The sequence below is a fragment of the Salvelinus sp. IW2-2015 genome, linkage group LG18, assembly GCF_002910315.2.
Source record: "Salvelinus sp. IW2-2015 linkage group LG18, ASM291031v2, whole genome shotgun sequence".
Classification (NCBI taxonomy): domain Eukaryota; kingdom Metazoa; phylum Chordata; class Actinopteri; order Salmoniformes; family Salmonidae; genus Salvelinus; species Salvelinus sp. IW2-2015.
The window spans coordinates 38827645-38850893 of NC_036858.1; the positions used below are offsets into that span (position 1 = coordinate 38827645).

At 42.7% G+C, this 23249-nt stretch overlaps 1 protein-coding gene across 2 annotated transcripts in view; it reads left to right on the forward strand.

The window, feature by feature from the left end:
* Nucleotides 1-1723: 1723 nt before the first annotated feature.
* LOC111978075 (phosphatidylinositol 3,4,5-trisphosphate 3-phosphatase and dual-specificity protein phosphatase PTEN) overlaps nt 1724-23249 on the forward strand; it is a 39213-nt gene continuing 17687 nt past the window's right edge. The window contains exon 1 of one of the 2 annotated variants that reach the window (XM_024007871.2): nt 1724-2763. In XM_024007871.2, the coding sequence (XP_023863639.1) occupies nt 2685-2763 (79 nt within the window). In that variant the 5' untranslated portion in view covers nt 1724-2684. The remainder of the gene's footprint in view (nt 2764-23249) is intronic. The other variant, XM_024007870.2, reaches the window with a different exon arrangement.

Genomic DNA, 23249 nt, shown 5'->3' on the forward strand with positions numbered 1-23249 from the left:
CAATTAACAGGTAAATCCAGGGTGGCCCTTAAGCTTAATCGCAACAGTAGAAGATAGACAAGCATAATCCACTGAGAAACCTTTGACTGGACATAATGTCAGTTTTTTTGGTATTGCAGGCCCAGTCTATAAGAAGAAGATTTCCAGTTAGCATTATAGGTGGATCGGTTTGTTTCATCTGCTATGTCCCAGGTAACTCCATTTAGATCTGCTAACTGTACCGTCAGTATTTTTTAGGACTTCCAACAGGGGAACTGCACATCAAAATGTATATATCATGTCCAGTCCAAGTGATAACTATAGCCCACCACAGCACATCCTCCAGCCCAGCTGTCAGCAATGATTGGGTTGCTTGTTGAAATCCTATATATTGTGTCACGCCCTGATCTGTTTCACCCGTCCTTGTGATTGTCTCCATCCCTCCAGGTGTCGCTTATTTTCCCCAGTGTATTTATCCATGTGTTTCCTGTCTCTCTGTGCCAGTTCGTCTTGTCTGTTTCAAGTCAATCAGCATGTTTTTCCTGTGCTCCTGCTTTTGCTATTCTCTCTTTTTCTAGTCCTCTCGGTTTTGACCCTTGCCTGTTTTCTGGACCCTGTACCCGCCTGCCTGACCAGTCTGCCTGCACTGACCTCGAGCCTACCTGAGTACCTCCTAGACTCTGATCTGGTTTTGACCTTTTGCCTGTCCACGACTATTCTCCCACCTACCCCTTTTGGAACTAATAAATATCAAACACTCAAACCATCTGCCTCCTGTGTCTGCATCTGGGTCTGGCCCTGAGCCCTTATAACATGCAGTGCTGCAGGGTTTTGTTCACAAGCCAGAAGGATTTGGAATATGTGACGACCCTCCCACTCTGTCTGCCGAATTCTTTCTCTTTGCTCTTGTTTTCCTTAATAGGATGTCGGTGGGCGGAGCTGGGAGGGTGGTCAGCGAAATGGGACACACCTGGGCTCGTGTGTCCTGGAATAATTACACCTTTTCCCCATTCATTGAGGAGACTCTCTCCATGCAGACACACTGTCAGATTTTGGTTGTGGCAATTTTGTGTCTGTTTTGTTTGTCTGCGTTGGCACCTTTCAACACCCCTCATTATCACATCTAGTGTATGCACGCAACCACTCACTTATACTACTGATTACTGACTACACACACACACACCATTGTTAATTGTATTTAAGTTACTTCAGTTAATAAATATATTTTTGTTATTCCTTATCTCCCTTTTTGTTATGGAATTCGAGGCGGTTTGTGACAAATGTTCCACAATGGTTTTTGATTACCGGTGGTTGATCAGGATGGTTGATCAGCCACAGTTTCAGTTTTAAGGGTGTAACATCAAAATGCATCCACATTTGGGAAATGATGGTTTACAAGTTGCAACAGGGATAAAGCATCTAGCACAGAATCAGAGAAAATGCCAAATAGCCTTCTCTAAGCAGGCCCTTTTATCCTAACCTAAACTTTAGGCAGGGAGAGTTGGTCTAAGCCTTTGAATTGAGCAAATAATATGTTTGCCGTTTTTTGTATCTAGAAATACAACTGACAGACACCCCTACTTCCACACCCCACTCTAGTCACACACACACAAACAGATATCCCCCTGTCAATTCAAGGACTCAATTGGCCCACATGGATAAATGCAATAAGGTACACTAGAAGCGAAAAAATGACATGTTGGAAACTTTCATAATTACAAAAACACGTGATCACTTTGACAGAGGAGAGACTTGCATGTGCTCTGATGTGTCCTTCCGCTGCCAACAAAAGAACTAGCTAGCCGACTACAAAAAAACGCCAATCGGAAAAACGTACACTGTAAATCTTCTGCAATGAAACAGCTATTCTAAGAATGCACATGTATTTATTTGATAGAAACTTTTTTATTTCTAGATCTATATATTTGCGGCGGTGGGATATATATATTTTAAACCTCTACATATTTTTTTCCTCCGTTGGAAGCCATGATGGAAGCTTGAGAGAAACGCAAAAAGAAGATGCTTCCCTGGACATATGTCAAACGAGTCTGTGCAAATATTTGGTCTTTGTATAGCCATTATACATGCACGTTGGAGCCTGACACTTTTTCGCGTGTATTTTGGCAATCTATTGGTGAAGATGTTGATTCGCTAGGAGGTTTTTGGATTTTTTAAAAAGTGGGTAGCTATTGCAGCTCGCTAGATGGCTAGCTAAGTCTGAGTGGATACGGTAACTAATTACTGCTGGGCTTTCCAAAGGCCGGTAGTCTTCAAATTCGAGCGAGCGCCGGAGAGTTATCTCCTCGCTGGTCGGTCAATCACGGCGGCTTCTGTAGATCAAGAGATTCGGACTGTATTATACCTTACGGTTAGGCGGGAGGATAATTGTATGTATTTTTCAAGGGGGAGTTGCAAGACAAATTCCAATATTGGGAAAGTTTGGCCTGCGCGGAAGAGCAGAGCAAGGCCCGTCTCTATGATCCAGAGAAAAGGRCATTCTAGCGAGCTAACGCGTTAATCCTACTCACGACGACGACCACTGCTGGCTTGTCTCTGCGAGGAAGGAGCTGCAAAATCAAAAGAGCAAAGGGCGATCGAGAAGCAAAGCCATTGCCAACCGAAGCAAAAGCAACGGCAGTTAGCTAACTTTTCATAATTTGAAACCCACAGACTCCTGTCACTAGCCATCAAGCTAGTTAGCTACAATGGCTGCGATAATAAAAGAAATGGTCAGCCGGAACAAAAGGAGATACCAGGAGGATGGGTTCGACTTGGACTTAACGTGTATCCTTTTCTTAAATAACTAARGTTATACAGTTTAGCATACAGTAAACTAGCTAACTAGCCACGTTAGTATACCTACTGTTGTCAATGGAATATCGTTGATTGCTAACTAACGTTAAGGTAGCTAACGTTAGCTGGCTAATGTTTGCTAATTTATTGATACGACAGAATAGAAAGCATGTTTGAAAGGTGGTGTGAAGCTGTCAAATGTCATGAGGTTAAGTTACTACACATATTTATAGGATTAATGTTCCCACAAATCCATATCTCCATGTTACAGCACTTGTTTACACTAGACAGACGGACATAGCTAGCTAAATTAGAAACGGAGGCCGCCTAGGCTAAGTTAACTATATCTAGTGTGCAAGATAAACTGGGAAGGAAGTGTATTTCCTCAACTGGAGGCACACGTAGTGTATGGATCTGTGCAACACTTACTGTAGCAGTTTTTTTTAAATGTTATTTCTCGCACACATGAAAGATAAGGGGCATATCAGTGTCTTTCGAAAGCTTTTTAGAAAGCAATGATTATTGATGCATCTAAACGTTAAAACAGTGTCGGAATTGTAGTTCACATGGAGCCAACCGTGGGCGAATGCAACCGCTGAAAACCCTACATACAGAGAAGGGTTTAAGAGCTTGGTTCCGATTAGCAGCCAGTCAATATTACATAACTTTATTGGTTACAAATAGTCCATCTCTAGACATGACTACTTTGCCATTAGGTAGCTACTGTAGCTTGCTAAAGTAAAACGTGGCTTCTTATTTGACAGTGCAGGGAAGATGGTTGGCTGCGTTATTAATGTTTTCTTATCTAGCTATGACTAGCTATAACTAGCGAACCTAGCTATTGATCAGCTAATCAATAACACAGAGCCTGCATTTACACAGGCAGCCCAATTTTGATATGTTGCCCAATTATGGGCAATGGGTCAGAATTTGGCTAGTGTGTAAATGCAGCCTGACAGTTCTGGCACTATGGCCCAGAGGCCAATTTTATCATGGATTTAATTATTGGGCATGTTGGGAAGCAATCAATTGAATGTTTAAGACCGTGCAATGCACCTTTCAAATGTCCTGCTATCCGGATTAAAAGAAACAAAATATGGTGTCATGAATTGGTCAATCTTGCGCCATGTGCTGCTAGCTGTCAAACGTGATCTAAATTTGGGTAATGGTAATTTATCTGGCATCCTTGGTTAAAAAATATTTGAAGAACACTAGCGAATTCCAAAAGGGCCTCAATGCAGTTCTTTATGCAAATGTTATAATTGAGAAGATCTTTAGGAAATGAACCCAACCCCCTCCAAAAGACACCTAAATATACAGGTTTTGGAGAGTTGTGGGGGCGTTAAGTGCCTTGCTCAAGGGCACAACGGTAGGCAATGGTATCTAGGATTTGATACTAGTAAACCTCCGGTTGCAAGCTCACTTCACAAAAGATTTTTCCAGTCGGACCCGGAATCCAATAGGCAACATCCCGGTTGCTGGCTCATCTCTCTAACCGCCAAGCTACCTGCCGCCCCACATTCACGCTAATCATTTCTAGAGGTTAACTTCAGAACATGCGCATATATACTGTCAAGTGACGTTTGTGATCTAGACCTATATCCATTTTGTTAACCCATAGGATGGTAGTCCCTTGCAGCACATCTCAAACCTGGCCAACCTGGCCCTGATATTGAAGACCAGTTCAAGCGAGTGCACTGAACGGGTGTGTGCTTGGAATCTGCTCGGTATGGTAAAATACCTTGGCAGAAGAAAATGCTGGAGCAACTACTGAAGACTGTCTTACAAGCTGACATCAAAGGTCAAGTTGTGACATCTTCTACCTGGCTGTTTTTTAAAATGTATATTTTAATGTGTTTTGACACTTGAGTTCATGTTGGAAATCAGAAGGGGAGATAGGCAAATGGGGGCGAGACGGTGGGAAGGGTGGACACGGATTGAACCCTGGTCAAACGACTGAAGTATTGCATTCATTTCATAGTTTTCTCTGTTGACGTGGATAATGTGCCCAATGTTTATTTGGAGAATTTTGTGCAATTTAATATTTGCAATGCAATGGTGATGCCTTTCAAAACAACTTACGCTGAACAAAAGTATAAACGCAACATGTGAAGTGTTAGATGTTTCATGAGCTGAAATAAAAGATCCCAGAAATGTTCCATATGCACAAAAGGCTTATTTCTCTAAAATGTTGTGCATAAATTTGTTTACATCTCTGTTAGCGAGCAATTCTCCTTTGCCAAGATAATCCACCCACCTGACAGGTGTGGCATATCAAGAAGCTAATTAAACAGCATGATCATTATACAGGTGCACCTTGTCCTGGGGACAATAAAAGGCCACTAAAATGTGCAGTTTTGTCATGCCACAGATGTCTCAAGTTTTGAGGGAGTGTGCAATTGCCATGCCGGCTGCAGGAATGTCCACCAGAGCTGTTGCCAGAGAATGTTAATTTCTCTACCGTAAGCCATCTCCGACATCGTTTTAGAGAATTTGTCGGTGTGTCCAACCGGTCTCACAACCACAGACCACGTGTATGGCGTGCATTTGCTGATATCAACGTTGTGATCTGGGATGTGGTTATGGTATGGGCAGGCATAAGCTACAGACAATGAACAGAATTGCATTTTATTGATGGCAAAATGAATGCACAGAGATACTGTGACGAGATCCTGAGGCCAATTGCCATGCCATTCATCTGCCGCCGTCACCTTATGTTTCAGCATTATAATGCATGGCTCTGTCACAAGGATCTGTACAGAATTCCTGGAAGCTGAAAATGTCCCAGCTCTTCCATGGCCTGCATATTTACCAGACATGTCACCCATTGAGCAAGTTTGGGATGCTCTGGATGAACATGTACAACAACGTGTTCCTGTTTCCACCAATATCCAGCAACTTCGCACAGTCATCGAAGAGGAGTGGGACAACATTCCACCAGCCACAATCAACAGCATGATGAACTCTATGCAAAGGAGATGTGTTGTGCTGCATGAGGCAAATGGTTGTCACACCAGACACTGACTTGTTTTCTGATCTATCCCCTACTTTTTTTTTAAGGTATCTGTGACCAACAGATGCATATCTGTATTCCTAGTCACATGAAATCCATGAATTAGGGCCTAATGAAAATATTTAAATTGACTGATTTCCTTATGAACTGTAACTCAGTAAAATCTTTGATTGTTTCATGTTGCGTTTTATATTTTTGTTCAGTATAGTTCAGAGGCTAATGGCAGTCCCTACAGGAATTCAGTGTCTCTTTGTGATATTTGCGGGCAAAAATGCTTGATATTTCTGCAGCAATTCAGACATTTTGAATAGCAATTTGGGACGATTTTGTCACATGTGCTGATGGGGGGAGGAGTTTGGCTTGACTGAACCATTAATTTTATGCAGTAAAAGTTCATTGGTTAAAAGCCCTCTTTTTGTAATGCTACGATCAGACAGTTTTATGCAGTAATATTGCAGTGATTTCTGTTGTATACGGTAATAGTAATGATGCACCGATATGACATTTTTGGCCAATACCGATATCCGATATTTTCCTTGCCAAAAAACCTGATACCGATAACTAATATAAAAAAWTTTWGCGGCCTTTTAAGCATTCTAGTACAGTTAAATAGTTAACACACACACATGGACGCATRGGTTTAAGACACTGCATCACAGTGCAAGAGGCGTCACTACAGTCCCTGGTTCGAATCCATGCTGTATCACATTCGGCCGTGATTGGGAGTCCTATAGGGCAGCGCACAATTGGCCCAGCGTCGTCTGGGTTTGGCTAGGGTAGGCCGTCTTTCTTCAGAACTGACTTGCCTAGTTAAATAAAGGTTACACACACACACACCACACTGACCAAAAAGTTATTATGTTGGCATTTACATATGTCCCCATTACCAGTAAAACACAATCAAAACCTATTTATTTTATTTACTTGCTGTGCTGTTTCGTTGTTCATTTGTTCAGTTGTTTCATTCTCAACCAGGATTTCTATGGAACACTGTTTGGGTCTTTGCATGTCAATAAAGATGCATGTCAAATAACACTATTTGACGTGTCAAATAAGCTTGTTGACCAATCAGGACCTGAATAGGACTGCACTTCACATAATAATTGAACGCGTTCATATTTTTTTAACGTAGATATTACACATTGATTACACTATCACTCGTATTTCATATGTCACAACGATTCATCGATAGGTATGCTAAGATACTGGTAAAGTTGTCGCGCGCACCTACAGTGCTGGTCATAAAAAAAAAGCTAGCTAGCTCATGGATGCAAGCAATGTTCTTCCCCAAAAACATAGCTACTGAAACAGATGTCTTTTTGCTATTGTTAGCTAGCTAACTATATAAGTAGGTGTCATCTAAAATAACCCTAATTTATAAGACAGTTGTTATTTGATTAATGGTGGTCAGACCCATCTATGTAAAGCTAGCCACAATAAGGATTAACAACAATAGTGGACTTTGCGGTTAGCCTTCAAAATAAAAGTATGTCATTGACAGTGGTGCAAATGAATACAAATAGTAGAATTATGCCATATTTGAATAGATCATGCTAATCGAGGTTGGAATGTTATATGCACCTGTACATAGCCATCTGTAAATAGCCCACCCAACTACCTCATCCCCATATTGTTATTTATCTTTTCTGCTCCTTTGCACCCCATTATCTCTACTTGCACATCCATCTTCTCCACATCTATCACTCCAGTGTTTAATTGCTAAATTGTAATTATTTTGCCACTATGGCATATTTATTGCCTTACCTCCCTTGCACACACTGTGTATAGACTTTTCTATTGCGTTATTGACTGTACCTTTTTTTTATTCCATGTGTAACTCTGTGTTGTTTGTCTCACACTGCTTTGCTTTATCTTGGCCAGGTCGCAGTTGTAAATGAGAACTTGTTCTCAACTGGCCTACCTGGTTAAATAAAGGTGAAATAAATTTAATAAATATATAAAAATCAACAAAAGATCAGTTGTTAATTTGACAAATCAGTTAATCACACTGGATGTATTATACTTTAGAATTGCATTGGGGGCATACTTATTTCACTCTACAGCCTTACCTACGGATTGTGGATCAATGACGTGGGGTATCAGTCTACTCAGTGACACCCAGAGAACATTAGCGTCGTAGCTCTTGTTGCGTGACTCTGAAACAACTGTGAATTGAGCCACGTTTGTTGTCAACCTATGTGTATTGAACCCTATTCCAGAGGAAAAACAATACTGCATGGATGTTTTGGAGTCTGATAACTGAGGAGGACGTTGGGAAAAAATATATTGAATATTGAGTATACTGTTACCCAATTTTGTTGATCCCCAATCCTTAGGTAAAGCTGTACAGTGCAATATGAATGTCAATACACACAATAGGCTGACTGAGGAGGTGATTTCACACAGTCACAGTCCCGCGATAATAGCTACAATGCTAATATTTGCCTAAACTCTTCACAGTTCTGTGGGTGTCACCGAGTAGGCTGATAACCCATTTCTTTGCTTCACATTCCAACCTTGTTTAACATTGTCTCYTCTAAATATGGCATGGTTCCACCAATTTGTAACCTTCACCATCACTTTCAAAGAGGTACTTTTATTTTGAAGGCAAACGGAAAATTCAACTTGTGCCTTATTGTGGCTAGCTTCACAACACATAACCCAGTCAGGTCGAGCGTCACTAGCCAGATGAAGCCAGCTGGCATGCTTATAACGTTAGCTTTGGGCAACAGGGTTAAGTAGCTGGCTAGCTATTTATTTTCATGAACTGAAGTTCAATTTCAGTAGGCYAACAACAAGTGGCTACATAGCTAATACTTACTCACAAGGATTCCTAAATCATTGCTAAGAATAGTGAAAATGAGTGCAGTTTCTACTGGTCATTGTTTTCAGGTTGGTGTATTGGTGCTAGCTTGGTACCAAGCTAAAGTTAGCTAGCTACCCCAGAAGTTGCGGTCGAACAAATAATGCTTTATTACCAAAGCGGTATTGTAAACACATCGTTTGTGGCTGGTGTTTGCAGACTTTTTTGTACAGCTTTGACAGTGCTACTGATAGTAGTGGTGGCACTTGGCTTGCACGTGCAAATTCAGAACACACAACATTCTATAATAGAACTGCGTTATTTGACGTGTCAAATTTTAAGCTTATTTATTAACAAAGTGTTATTTGACGTGTGTCTTTTTTGACACGCAAAGACCCAAATGGCGTTACATAGTATGTCGTGAATCTAACAGCAGTGACACTATTACTGTGTAACTCCGGTAGGGCAACATCTGAAAAATAGCACGCTTGGTAGTGTGTACCGGTGCTCGACTAGTCACGAAAGCCAACATCACCCACGACAGAGAACGGTTGATTGTCAAGGGCAATGCATTACATTATCTTGCCGTTAATGGATTTCGCCTTTGAGTTGTCTTGCTGAAATTTTCTTCATCTTTCAAATAACTGCTCGACTTAGCCCACACAGCAGGCGTTGTGGGCTAGGTTAGGAATGCTGTGTTGCATGTGTAGCGCCAAATTTTACGTGGCGTCATTACGTCAAGTTATATAGGTATGCACATCAGCTTTGACGTCGGTTTTTCACATCAGGCTGATACCGATGTTGGCACTTTTAGCTAATATCGTCCGATTCCAATATGGTTCACCAACTATATAGTTTATCCCTAGGTAATAGTGCAGGGATTGTTCAAATTCCAAGCCGTCATAAATATGCAGGGCTTTGTTGATTAAAAATAAATAAAGGGACTGTACACACCTTATCTATTGTGTGGTAGGTGTTTAGCCTAATGAACTGGCTATACATGTGACGGTTTACTGAGGAATCTGATCAGTTAACCTACTTGTGTGACTGAGCAAATGTTCCCATAGTATGTGTTGTGGTAGGCGATATAGTATTAAAATGTAAAGAGACCATGTTGCTGTAATGTTTTATCGGTTTTGGCATGTTGTCTTAAAGCAATATAGGCTTTTTGCAGTTATGTAATGCAGAGTTCTGGGAACAATCCTTAAAGCACCAGTGATCTTGTATCAGCAATGCTGCCTGCGAGGGCTCCTCTCTAACCCACCACCTTTCCATTTTCCATAGCACCCTTTCTTTCCTGCATTCTCTTCTCTTACCCACCCTAACACTTCCCATATCATTTGCTCTCTTTCCCGCTCCTCTCTGTTTATCTTTTTTCCACGTTCTCCCCATCTACTCTCACTCTTTTTCTGGTGCTCCCAGCTGTGGAGTTGGCTAGAGTAGGGCCCTATAAAATTCAACAACATTCCATATGTATAGTAGGTAATTAACTACATGCATTGAACTTAATCGAAAATGAATGAATTTGCTTAATCATAAGACATTAACAAAATGCATCAGTGATTTGTATTTTGAAACTGCACAGAACGTGTGCGCATGTCTACACTTTGTGTAGCCGTTAACGATGATGCTAATGATATCGGTCCTCTGGTAAACATGCAAAGGCTTTCCAAAAAACGTTCTCAATTAAATGTAGCCTATACCTACCTGGCAGAATGATATCATGATTTTTTGTATCAATCCAGTGTCCATTTGTTTTGAAAACTCTGCAGTCACATGAGTACTACAGAAACATTGCTAACCAAACAACGGTCTCTTGCTGGTTGGTGAAAACTAAAACGTAATCCGGCAGAATATAAAAGAGATTTTATAGGGCCCTTTCCGTCTGGGGTCCCGCATGTGCGTTTCGTCGCAGCTGCAGAACGCCATGCCCCCCTGCTCCCTAGGATGTAACTACCCTGAGAACTTTTTAAACACTTAGTCAGAGTGCAATGATTTTGCCCGTAGGACCCGAGACGTAGGTTGTAACCCCGGACTTTATATGTGAAAGGAAGGCCCGAAAAATTGTTAGACTTAGGTGGCTGGAGTCTAACAGAATGGCTACACAGACTGAGTTAATCCTTGTATGTTATTTACATTTTTGGCCTGTCTGTAGGCTCACTCACAGGACTCTACACACTTCAACACACACAATATGCACACATATTGATACTGACTCTCACATACACATATTTAGCAGATGTTATTGCGGGTGTAGTGAAATGCTTGTGTTCCTAGCTCCAACAGTGCAGTAGTATCTAACAATTCACAACAATACACTCATCCAGAAGGCGAGGTCAGTACAGGTGCATCAAAGCTGGGACCGAGGGACTGAAAAACAGCTTCTATCTCAAGGCCATCGGACTGTTAAACAGCCATCACTGAGTGGCTGAGTGGCTGCTGACAACATACTGACTCAAATCTCTATCCACTTTAATAATTAAAGATTGGATGTAATACATATATCACTAGTCACAGTATATCTCATATGTATATACTGTACTCTATACCATCTACTGCATCTTGCCTATGCCACACGGCCATCGCTCATCCATATATTTATATGTACATATTCATATTCATTCCTTTACACTTGCGTGTATAAGGTAGTTGTTGTGAAATTGTTAGATTACTTGTTAGATATTACTGCACGGTCGGAACTAGAAGCAAAAGCATTTCGCTACACTCGCATTAACATTTGCTAACCATGTGTATGTGACCAATAAAATTTGATTTGATTTGACATCTGAAAGTAAAATAATGGAATTAAGAAATATATAAATATTAGATAGAGCAATGTTGGAGTGGTGTTGACTAAAATACAGTAGAATAGAATACAGTGTATAGAGATGAGAACTAAAGCAGTATGTAAACATTATTAAAGTGTATGTATATAGTGCAGCAGCCTCTAAGGTGCAGGGTTGCATAACCGGGTGGAAGCCGGCTAGTGATGGCTATTTAACAGTCTGAGGGCCTTGAGATCTTAACTGTTTTCAGTCTCTCGGTCCCAGCTTTGATGCACCTGTACTGACCTCGCCTTCTGGACGATAGCGGGGTGAACAGGACGTGGCTCGGGTGATGAATGTCCTTTGATCTTTCTGGCCTTCCTGTGACATCGGGTGCTGTAGGTGTCCTGGAGGGCAGGTAGTTTGCCCCTGGTGATGTGTTGGGCAGACCGCACCACCATCTGGAGAGCCCTGCGGATGCGGGCGGTGCAGTTGCCATACCAGGCGGTGATACAGCCCGACAGGATGCTCTCAATTGTGCATCTGTAAAAGGGTCTTAGGGGCCAAGCCACATTTCTTCAGCCTCCTGAGGTTGAAGAGGCACTGTTGCGCCTTCTTCACCACACTGTGTGTGGGTGGACCATTTCAGATTTGTCACCGATGTGTACGCTGAGGAACTTCAAGCTTTCCACCTTCTGTACTGCGGTCCCGTCGATGTGGATAGGGGCGTGCTCCCTATGCTCTTTCCTGAAGTCCATGATCATCTCCTTTGTTTTGTTGGCGTTGTGTGAGAGGTTGATTTCCTGGCACCACTCTCACAAGGCCCTCACCTCCTCCCTGTAGGCTGTCTCGTCATTGTTGGTAATCAGGCCTACTACTGCTGTCGTCTACAAACTTGATGATTGAGTTGGAGGCGTGCTTGGCCACGCAGTCATGGGTGAGCAGGGAGTACAAGAAGGGGCTGAGCACACACCCTTGTGGGGCCCCTGTGTTGAGGATCAGTGGAGGTGTTGTTTCCTACTTTCAACACCTGGGGGTGGCCCGTCAGGACTATGGTGTTAAATGCTGAGCAATAGTCAATGAACAGCTTTCTTACATAGGTATTCCTCTAGTCCAGATGGGTTAGGGCAGTGCGATTGCGATTGCATCATCTGTGGATCTATTGGGGCGGTAAGCAAATTGAAGTGAGTCTAGGGTGTCAAATAAGGTAGAGGTGATATGATCCTTAACTAGCCTCTCAAAGCGCTTCATGATGACAGAAGTGAGTGCTATGGGGCGATAGTCATTTTGTTCAGTTACCTTTGCTTTCTTGGGTACAGGAACATTGGTGGACATCTTTAAGCATYTGGGGAAAGGAGATTGGGATAGGGAGAGATTGAATATGTCCAATAACACTCCAGCCAGCTGGTCTGCGTATGCTCTGAGGAAGCGTCCAGGGATGCCGTCTAGGCCGGCAGCTTTGCGAGGGTGAACACACTTAAATGTCTTACTCGCGTTGGCCACGGAGAAGAAGAGCCCACTGTCCTTGGTATCGGGCTGCGTCGGTGGCACTGTGTTATCCTCGACGCGGGGGAAGAATGGGTATAGCTTGTCCGGAAGCAAGACGTCGGTGTCCATGACGTGGCTGGTTTTCTCTTTGTAGTCTGATTTTCTGTAGACCCCACCACATATGTCTTGTGTCTGAGCAGTTGAATTGCGACTCTACTTTGTCATTGTACTGATGTTTTGCCTGTTTGATTGCCTTACAGAGGGAATAACTACACTGTTTGTATTCGGCCATATTCCCAGCCATCTTACCATTGTTAAATGCGGTAGTTCACGCTCTCAGTGTTGCGCGAATGCTTCTATCTACGGTTTCTAGTTTGGGTTGGTTTTAAAATTCACAGTGGGTACAACATCTCCTATACACTTTCTGATGAACTCAGTCACCGTATCCATGTATTTGTCTTTGGTATTCTCAGAGGCTACCCGGAAAATATTCCCAGTCCGTGTGATCAAAACAATCTTGAAAAATGAATTCCAATTGGTCATACCAGCGTTGAATAGACCTTATCATGGGTACTTCCTGTTTCTGGCTATAGGAAGGGAGGAGCAAAATGGAGTCGTGATCAGATTTGCCGACGGTAGGACGGGGGAGGGCCTTGTAGGCATTTCGAAAAGTTGAGTAGCAGTGGTCCAAAGTTTTTCCAGCGCGAGTACTACAGTCAATATGTTGGTAGAGCTTCGGTAGCGTGTTCCTCAAATTTGCTTTGTTAAAATCCCCAGATACAATAAATGCGGCCTCAGGATATGTGGTTTCCAGTTTGCATAAAGTCCAGTGTAGTTCTTTGAGGGCCATCGTGGAATCGGTTTGAGGGGGAATATACATGGCTGTGACTAACCGAAGATAATTTTCTTGGGAGGTATTCTAGGTCGGTGAACTAAAGAACTTGAGTTTCTGTATGTTATCACAATCACACCATGAGTAGTTAATCATGTAACATACACCTCCGCCTTTCTTCTTCCCTGAGAGTTCTTTATTCCTGTCAGCGCAATGTACTGAGAACACAGCTGGCTATATGGACGGGGACAGTATATCCCAAGAGAGTCACGCTTCCTTAAAACAGAGAATGTTACTATCACTGATGTCTCTAGAAGGAGATCCTCGCCTTGAGCTCATCTACTTTATTATCCAGAGACTGAACATTAGCGAGTAATATACTCAGAAGTGGTGGATGGTGTGCACGCCTCCTGAGTCGGACTAGATGTCCACTCCGAATACATCTTCTCTGCTGGCGGTTTTGGAGCAGCCTTTTGAATAGTAAAAATTTGCTGTGGGGTACGAACAAAAGATCCAATTAGGGAAGTCGTATTCCTGGTCGCAATGCTGGTGAGTTACCGCCGCTATGATATCCAAATGCGATTTCTGGCTGTATGCAATAACACCKAAAAAATTCTGGACTAATAATGTAAGAAATAACACACAAAAAAACTAAATACTACAAAGCTGCTGCCGCCATCTTGCAGGGATACTGGAGTAACTCATACAATCACCATTTACGCAGCTGCTTTTCTTTTTATTATATATCCTGATGCCTAGTCACCTTACCCCTATACATATCTACCTTTTACTACACCAGTATCACTGCACATTGGAAATATGGTATTGGAACAGACCCTGTATATAGCGTCTTATTTTCTCATGTTCTCATTTTTATTTATTTGTTTTTTGTTATACCTTCCGTTGATTTTAGTGCTACATTGATATTGATTACTGCATTTTMGGGTTTGAGGCATGAAAAACCCAAATTGGCCCAGTTAAATTTGATCTTGGCAAATGTGTTAATTGCATTTACAGATCCTGCCACAGTATTGTTTGTGTGCATGCACAATGCAGAAATGAGATACAGTTTAAGTGAGGGAAATTGTCACCTTTCGCACCAGAGCTGTCAGTGGTGTGCGTCAAATCTTTAAGACCAGTTTTTAAATAATTTGCGCTCAAAGAAGTTCTGCTAGAAACGAAGGAGACAGGGTATCCAATTAGAACTGTTCAGCTTTCTATTTCTGACACCGTAACACAGGAAATGTACTAAAAGGGTGCCCTTTTGTCAGTGGTTAAATTGGAAAATCCCACCGCTTATGTTGCATGCAGGCTTCAGAATGTCAGTTACAGGCAGGAGTTAATATGTGCAATTCAAAAAATAAAAAGTGAGATATATGATATTGAAGTTGATAGACATATACAGTTGAAGTCGGAAGTTTACATACACCTTAGCCAAATACATTTAAACTCAGTTTTTCACAATTCCTGACATTTAATCCTAGTAAAAATTAGGATTAGGATCACCACTATTATTTTAAGAATGTGAAATGTCAGAATAATAGTAGAGAGAATGATTTATTTCAGCATTTATTTCTTTCATCACATTCCCAGTGGGTCAGAAGTTTACATGCACTCAATTCGTATTTGGTAACTTGGGTCAAACGTTTCAGGTAGCCTTCCACAAGCTTCCCACAATAAATTGGGTGAAGTGTGGCCCATTCCTCCTAACAGAGCTGGTGTAACGGAGTCAGGTTTGTAGGCCTCCTTGCTCTCACACGCTGTTTCAGTTCTGCACACAAATTTTCTATAGGATTGAGGTCAGGGCTTTGTGATGGCCACTCAACTTTGTTGTCCTTAAGCCATTTTGACACAACTTTGGAAGTATGCTTGGGGTCATTGTCCATTTTGAAAACCCATTTGCGACCAAGCTTCTACCTTCTGACTGATGTCTTGAGATGTTGCTTCAATATATCCACATAATTTTCCTTGCTCATAATGCCATCTATTTTGTGAAGTGCACCAGTCCCTTCTGCAGCAAAGCACCCCCACAACATGATGCTGCCACCCTCGTGCTTCATGGTTGGGATGGTGTTCTTCGGCTTGCAATCCTCCCCCTTTTTCCTCCAATCTTAACGATGGTCATTATGGCCAAACAGTTCTATTTTTGTTTCATCAGACCAGAGGACATTTTTCCAAAGAGTACAATCTTTGTCCCCATGTGCAGTTGCAAACCGTAGTCTGGGTTTTTTTCATGGCGGTTTTGGAGCAGTGGCTTCTTCCTTGCTGAGCGGCCTTTCAGGTTATGTCGATATAGGACTTGTTTTACTGTGGATCTAGATACTTTTGTACCTGTTTCCTCCAGCATCTTCACAAGGTCCTTTGCTGTTGTTTTGGGATTGATTTGCGCTCTTCGCACCAAAGTACGTTCAACTCTAGGAGACAGAACGCGTCTCCTTCCTGAGCGGTACAACGGCTGCGTGGTCGCATGGTGTTAATACTTGCGTACTATTGTTTGTACAGATGAACGTGGTACCTTCAGGCATTTGGAAATTGCTTCCAAGGATGAACCAGACTTGTGGAGGTCTACAATTTMTTTCTGAGTTCTTGGCTGATTTCTTTTGATTTTCCCATGATGTCAAGCAAAGAGGCACTGAGTTTGAAGGTAGGCCTTGAAATACATCCACAGGTACACCTCCAATTGACTCAAATTATGTCAATTAGCCTATCAGAAGCTTCTAAAGCCATGACATAATTTTCTGATATTTTCCAAGCTGTTTAAAGGCACAGTCAACTTAGTGTATGTAAACTTCTGACCCACTGGAATTGTGATACAGTGAATAACTGTCTGTAAACAATTGTTGGAAAAATTACTTGTGTCATGCACAAAGTAGATATCCTAACCGACTTGCCAAAACTATAGTTTGTTAGCAAGAAATTGGTGAAATTAAAACAAGTTTTAATGACTCCAACCTAAGTGTATGTAATCTTCCGACTTCAACTGTATGAGGTTATGACATTTTTAATCCAGAGACAGATATTTTAGTAGTTTAAAAGCTAAAATCCTTATTTGGTGAAACTGCCATGTCCGTTTGTGATATTACAACAGAGGTTACTGCAAACAACAAACATTTTTTTTATTACATAATTGAACGCGCAACAGAACAGCAGAATATGTACTGCAACCGCCTGACGTTCTTTGGCTCCTTTTCATCAACAAAAGAAAAATGACAGTTTATATAGTATATACATATACTATATAAACATATGAGATGAGTAGTGTAGGGTATGTAAACATAAAGTGGCATAGTTTAAAGTGGCTAGTGATACATGTATTACATAAAGATGGCAAGATGCAGTAGATGATATAGAGTACAGTATATACATATACATATGAGATGAATAATGTAGCGTATGTAAACATTATATTAAGTGGCATTGTTTAAAGTGGCTAGTGGTACATTTTTACATAATTTCCATCAATTCCCATTATGAAAGTGGCTGGAGTTGAGTCAGTATGTTGGCAGCGGCACTAACTGTTAGTGGTGGCTGTTTAACTGTCTGATGGCGTTGAGATAGAAGCTGTTTTTCAGTCTTCTCGGTCCCTTGTTTGATGCACCTGTACTGACCTCGCCTTCTGGATGATAGCGGGTGAACAGGCAGTGTTGGGTGGTTGTTGTCCTTGATGATCTTTATGGCCTTTCCTGTGACATCGGGTGGTGTAGGTGTCCTGGTGGGCAGGTAGTTCGCCCCCGGTGATGCGTTGTGCAGACCTCACTACCCTCTGGAGAGCCTTACGGTTGTGGGCGGAGCAGTTGCCGTACCAGGCGGTGATACAGCCCGACAGGATGCCTCGATTGTGCATCTGTAGAAGTTGTGAGTGCTTTTGGTGCAAGCCGAATTTTTTAGCGTCCTGAGGTTGAAGAGGCGCTGCACGCCTTCTTCACAACGTCTGTCTGTGTGGGTGGAAATTCAGTTTGTCCGTGATGTGTACACGAGGAACTTAAACTTTCCACCTTCTCCACTACTGTCCCGTCGATGTGGATAGGGGGGTGCTCCCTTTGCTGTTTCCTGAAGTCCACAATCATCTCCTTTGTTTTGTTGAACGTTGAGTGTGAGGTTATTTTCCTGACACCACACTCCGAGGGCCCTCAACTCCTCCCTGTAGGCGTCTCGTCGTTGTTGGTAATCAAGCCTACCACTGTAGTGTCGTCCGCAAACTTGATGATTGAGTTGGAGGCGTGCATGGCCACGCAGTCGTGGGTGAACAGGGAGTACAGGAGAGGGCTCAGAATGCACCCTTGTGGGGCCCAGTGTGAGGATCAGCGGGGTGGGATGTTGTTACCTACCTCACCACCTGGGGGGCCCGTCAGGAAGTCCAGGACCCAGTTGACAGGGCGGGTCGAGACCCAGGGTCTCGAGCTTGATGACGAGTTTGGAGGTACTATGGTGTTAAATGCTGAGCTGTAGTCGATGAACAGCATTCTCACATAGGTATTCCTCTTGTCCAGATGGGTTTAGGGCAGTGTGCAGTGTGGTTGCGATTGGTCGTCTGTGGACCTATTGGGTCGGTAAGCAAATTGGGTGGGTCTAGGGTGTCAGGTAGGGTGGAGGTGATATGGTCCTTGACTAGTCTCTCAAAGCACTTCATGATGACGGAAGTGGATGCTACGGGGCGGTAGTCGTTTTAGCTCAGTTATTAGCTTTTCTTGGGAACAGGAACATGGTGGCCCTCTTGAAGCATGTGGGAAGCAGACTGGGATAGGGATTGATTGAATATTGTAAACACACCAGCCAGCTGGTCTGCGATGCTCTGAGGACGCGGCTGGGAATGCCGTCTGGGCCTGCAGCCTTGCGAGGGTTACACGTTTAAATGTTTTACTACCTCGGCTGCAGTGAAGGAGAGCCAGCAGGTTTTGGTAGCGGGCGTGTCAGTGGCACTGTATTGTCCTCAAAGCGAGCAAAAATGTTATTTAGCCTGTCTGGGAGCAAGACATCCTGGTCCGCGACGGGGCTGGTTTTCTTTTGTAATCCGTGATTGACTGTAGACCCTGCCACATACCTCTTGTGTCTGAGCTGTTGAATTGCGCTCTACTTTGTCTCTATACTGGGACTTAGCTTGTTTGATTGCCTTGCGGAGAGAATAGCTACACTGTTTGTATTCGGTCATGTTTCCGGTCACCTTGCCCTGGTTAAAAGCAGTGGTTCGCGCTTTCAGTTTCAGCGAATGCTGCCGTCAATCCACGGTTTCTGGTTTGGGAATGTTTTAATCGTTGCTGTGGGTACAACATCGTCAATGCACTTTCTAATGAACTCGCTCACCGAATCAGCGTATTCGTCAATATTGTTGTTGGACGCAATGCGGAACATATTCCAATCCGCGTGATCGAAGCAGTCTTGAAGCGTGGATCAGATTGGTCGGACCAGCGTTGAACAGACCTGAGCGAGGGAGCTTGTTGTTTTAGTTTCTGTTTGTAGGCTGGAAGCAACAAAATGGAGTCGTGGTCAGCTTTTACGGGAGGGCGGGGGAGGGCCTTATATGCGTCGCGGAAGTTAGTATAACAATGATCCAAGGTTTTACCAGCCCTGGTAGCACAATCGATATGCTGATAGAATTTAGGGAGTTTTGTTTTCAGAATAGCCTTGTTAAAATCCCCAGCTACGATGAATGCAGCCTCAGGGTGTGTGGTTTCCAGTTTACAAAGAGTCAGATAAAGTTCGTTCAGGGCCATCGATGTGTCTGCTTGGGGGGGAATATATACGGCTGTGATTATAATCGAAGAGAATTCCCTTGGTAGATAATGCGGTCGACATTTGATTGTGAGGAATTCTAGATCAGGTGAACAGAATGACTTGAGTTCCTGTATGTTGTTATGATCACACCACGTCTCGTTAATCATAAGGCATACACCCCCGCCCCTCTTCTTACCAGAAAGATGTATGTTTTCTGTCGGCGCGATGCGTGAAGAAACCAGCTGGCTGCACCGACTCCGTTAGCGTCTCTTGAGTGAGCCATGTTTCCGTGAAGCAGAGAACYTTACAATCTCTGATGTCTCTCTGGAATATTACCCTTGCTCGGATTTCATCAACCTTATTGTCAAGAGACTGGACATTGGCGAGTAGTGTGCTAGGTAGTGGAGCGCGATGTGCCCGTCTCCGAAGCCTGACCAGGAGACCGCTACGTTTGCCCCTTTTACGGCGTCGCATAGGGTCGCCGGCTGGGATCAGATCCATTGTATTGGGTGGAAGGCAAAACACTGGATCCGTTTCGGGAAAGTCATATTCCTGGTTGTAACGATGGTGAGTTGACGTTGCTCTTATATTCAGTAGTTCCTCCCGACTGTATGTAATGAAACCTAAGATTACCTGGGGTACCAATGTAAGAATAACACATAAAAAAACATAATACTGCATATTTTCCAAGGAACGCAAAGCCGGAACCCGGAGCCAACCGGGTTCCGACTTCCGGAAGCTAGCTATACAACCTGATACCAGTGATGGTMTAAGCGTAAATCAGCAGGTTTTGTGAAACAGTATCTTCTAAACCAAAGAGGATTAGGTGAAGCATGAATGTTACCAACATGAAGTAGCTAAGAGAGAACATTGTAATGTAGCCAAATATTATAGGGTCCCCTAGGAAACACTGACCAACACTTTTGTTCCTACACTTAAAAATTATGCAATTTAATTTTGAAAAGGTAGCAGTCAGTACTAGGGCCGGTAACGGTGACCATATTACCGGCAGTCAGGAGTAATGACCACAGTCAAATTCCAAGTGAATGAGTTATGGTCACTATGCTTCTCCAAAACTGTGCTCTGATGCCTCTGATGGTCGTAGTAGCCTACCAAACTTGCTAATGGCCGGTACTCTGCGCTCTATTGTCCCTTTCACTCTYACATCAATGCAAATAGAATCGCAAATTAAACACTTCGTGAGAGCCCTGGCATTCAGAGTTTGAGCGGAGTAGGATCAGCTGTTGCACAGCAAGAGCCAGCTCCTCGTAGCTGATTGTTGCATGGAATAAAATGTGTTCCTGTTGCGCAACATTTCTATAGGCTATGCAATTGCATGAGAAAACAGTGTTTTGATGGCCTCTATTAAAAATAGGATCCCATCAGCTTTCTTCCACTATTTTTAACTTTCCATATATTAAGTACATTGCTTCGCTTTACAACACGAGTAGCCTACCTGGCTGGCATGAAAATGAACTATGGGAAAAGCATCCTCCATTCGCTATTCAAGTGCATACAGATGACATGTCTTTTTGTACCCTGCCCCTGTTCCGACAGGTGCATGACAATGGCCCATTCTAAATTAAAGCTCATTTCTAATGCAGTGTATTCAGACCCGTTGACTGTTTCCACATTTTGTTACATTACAGCCTTCTTCTAAAATGTATGTGTGTGTGTATATATATATTAAATAAATAAATCCTCATCAATCTACACACAATACCCTAAAATGACAAAGCAAAAACAGGTTTTGTTTTATGTAAAATGTAAAACCGAAATATCAAATTTGCATAAGTATTCAGACCCTTTACTCAGGACTTTGTTGAAGCTCCTTTGGCAGCGATTACAGCCTTGAGTGTTCTTGGGTTTGACGCTACAAGTTTTGCACACCTGTATTTGGGGAGTTTCTCCCATTCTCTGTAGATCCTCAAGCTCTGTCAGGTTGGATGGGGAGCGTCGCTGCACAGCTATTTTCAGGTCTCTCTAGAGATGTTCGATCGGGTTCAAGTCCGGGCTCTGTCTGGGCCACTGAAGGACTTTCAGAGACTTGTCCCGAAGCCACTCCTGCATTGTCTTGGCAGTGTACTTAGGGTCTTTGTCCTGTAGGAAGGTGATACTTTGCACCAGTCTGAGAACCTGCTCTTGAGCGCTCAGGACTTCATCAAGGATCTCTCTGTACTTTGTTCTGTTCATCTTTCCCTTGATCCTGACTAGTCACTCAGTCCCTGCCACTGAAATACATCCCCACAGCATTATGCTGCCACCACCATGCTTCACCGTAGGGATGGTGTTGGCCAGGTGATGAGCGGTGCCTGGTTTCCTCCAGAGTGACCATGATGATGCAGTATTCTATATTAAATCTGGTCTTCACATATGACCTACTAATATACTGTATGTGTGGAATTATTTTTGATTTAGAAATGGCCCACAAAAAAGTCATCCATAGCCTGCACTTGAATAGCGAATGGAGGTTACGTGCAGTTACTTTTTATTTTATATACAGTGCCTTGCAAAAGTATTCACCCCCCTTGGCATTTTTCCTATTTTGTTGCATTACAACCTGTAATTTAAATGGATTTTTATTTGGATTTCATGTAATGGACATACACAAAATAGTCCAAATTGGTGTCGTGAAATGTAAAAAAATAACTTGTTTAAAAAAAAATCTAAAACAGACTAGTGGTGCGTGCATATGTATACACCCCCTTTGCTATGAAGCCCCTAAATAAGATCTGGTGCAACCAATTACATTCAGAAGTCACATAATTAGTTCGATTGCACACAGGTGGATTTTATTTAAGTGTCACATGATCTCAGTATATATATACACCTGTTCTGAAAGGCCCCAGAGTCTGCAACACCACTAAGCAAGGGGCACCACTAAGCAAGTGGCACCATGAAGACGAATGAGCTCTCCAAACAGGTCAGGGACAAAGTTGTGGAGAAGTACAGATCAGGGTTGGGTTATAACAAAATATTTGAACATTTGAACATCTCATGGAGCACAATTTTAAATCCATTATTTAAAAAATTGAAAGAATATGGCACCACAACAAACCCGCCCACCAAAACTGACGGACCAGGCAAGGAAGGCATTACTCAGAAGAGACCAAAGCTCCACAGAAGCAAAGCTCCACAGCGTAGATTGGAGTATCTGTCCATAGGACCACTTTAAGCCATACACTCCACAGAGCTGGGCTTTACGGAAGAGTGGCCAGAAGAAAGCCATTGCTTAAAGAAAAAAATAAGCAAACACATTTGGTGTTCGCCAAAAGGCATGTGGGAGACTCCCCAAAAATATAGAAGAAGGTACTCTGGTTAGATGAGACTACAATTGAGCTTTTTGGCCATCAAGGAAAACGCTATGTCTGGTGCAAACCCAAAACCTCTCATCACCCCGAGAGCAACATCCCCACAGTGAAGCAATCTTCCAGAGATTTGAGACTGGGACAAAGGTTCACATTCCAGCAGGACAATGACCCTAAGCATATTGCTGAAGCAACCCTAGAGTGGTTTAAGGGGAAACATTTAAATGTCTTGGAATGGCCTAGTCAAAGCACAGACTTCAATCTAATTGAGAATCTGTGGAATGACTTAAAGATTGCTGTACACATGCGGAACTCATCCAACCTGAAGGAGCTGGAGAAGTTTTGCTTTGAAGAATGGGCAAAAATCCCAGTGGCTAGATGTGCCAAGCTCATGGAGACATACCCCAAGATACTTTTTAAAATTTTTGTTTTTATTTCACCATTATTTAACCAGGTAGGCCAGTTGAGAACAAGTTCTCATTTACAACTGCGACCTGGCCAAGATAAAGCAAAGCAGTGCGACAAAAACAACAACACAGAGTTACACATACAAACG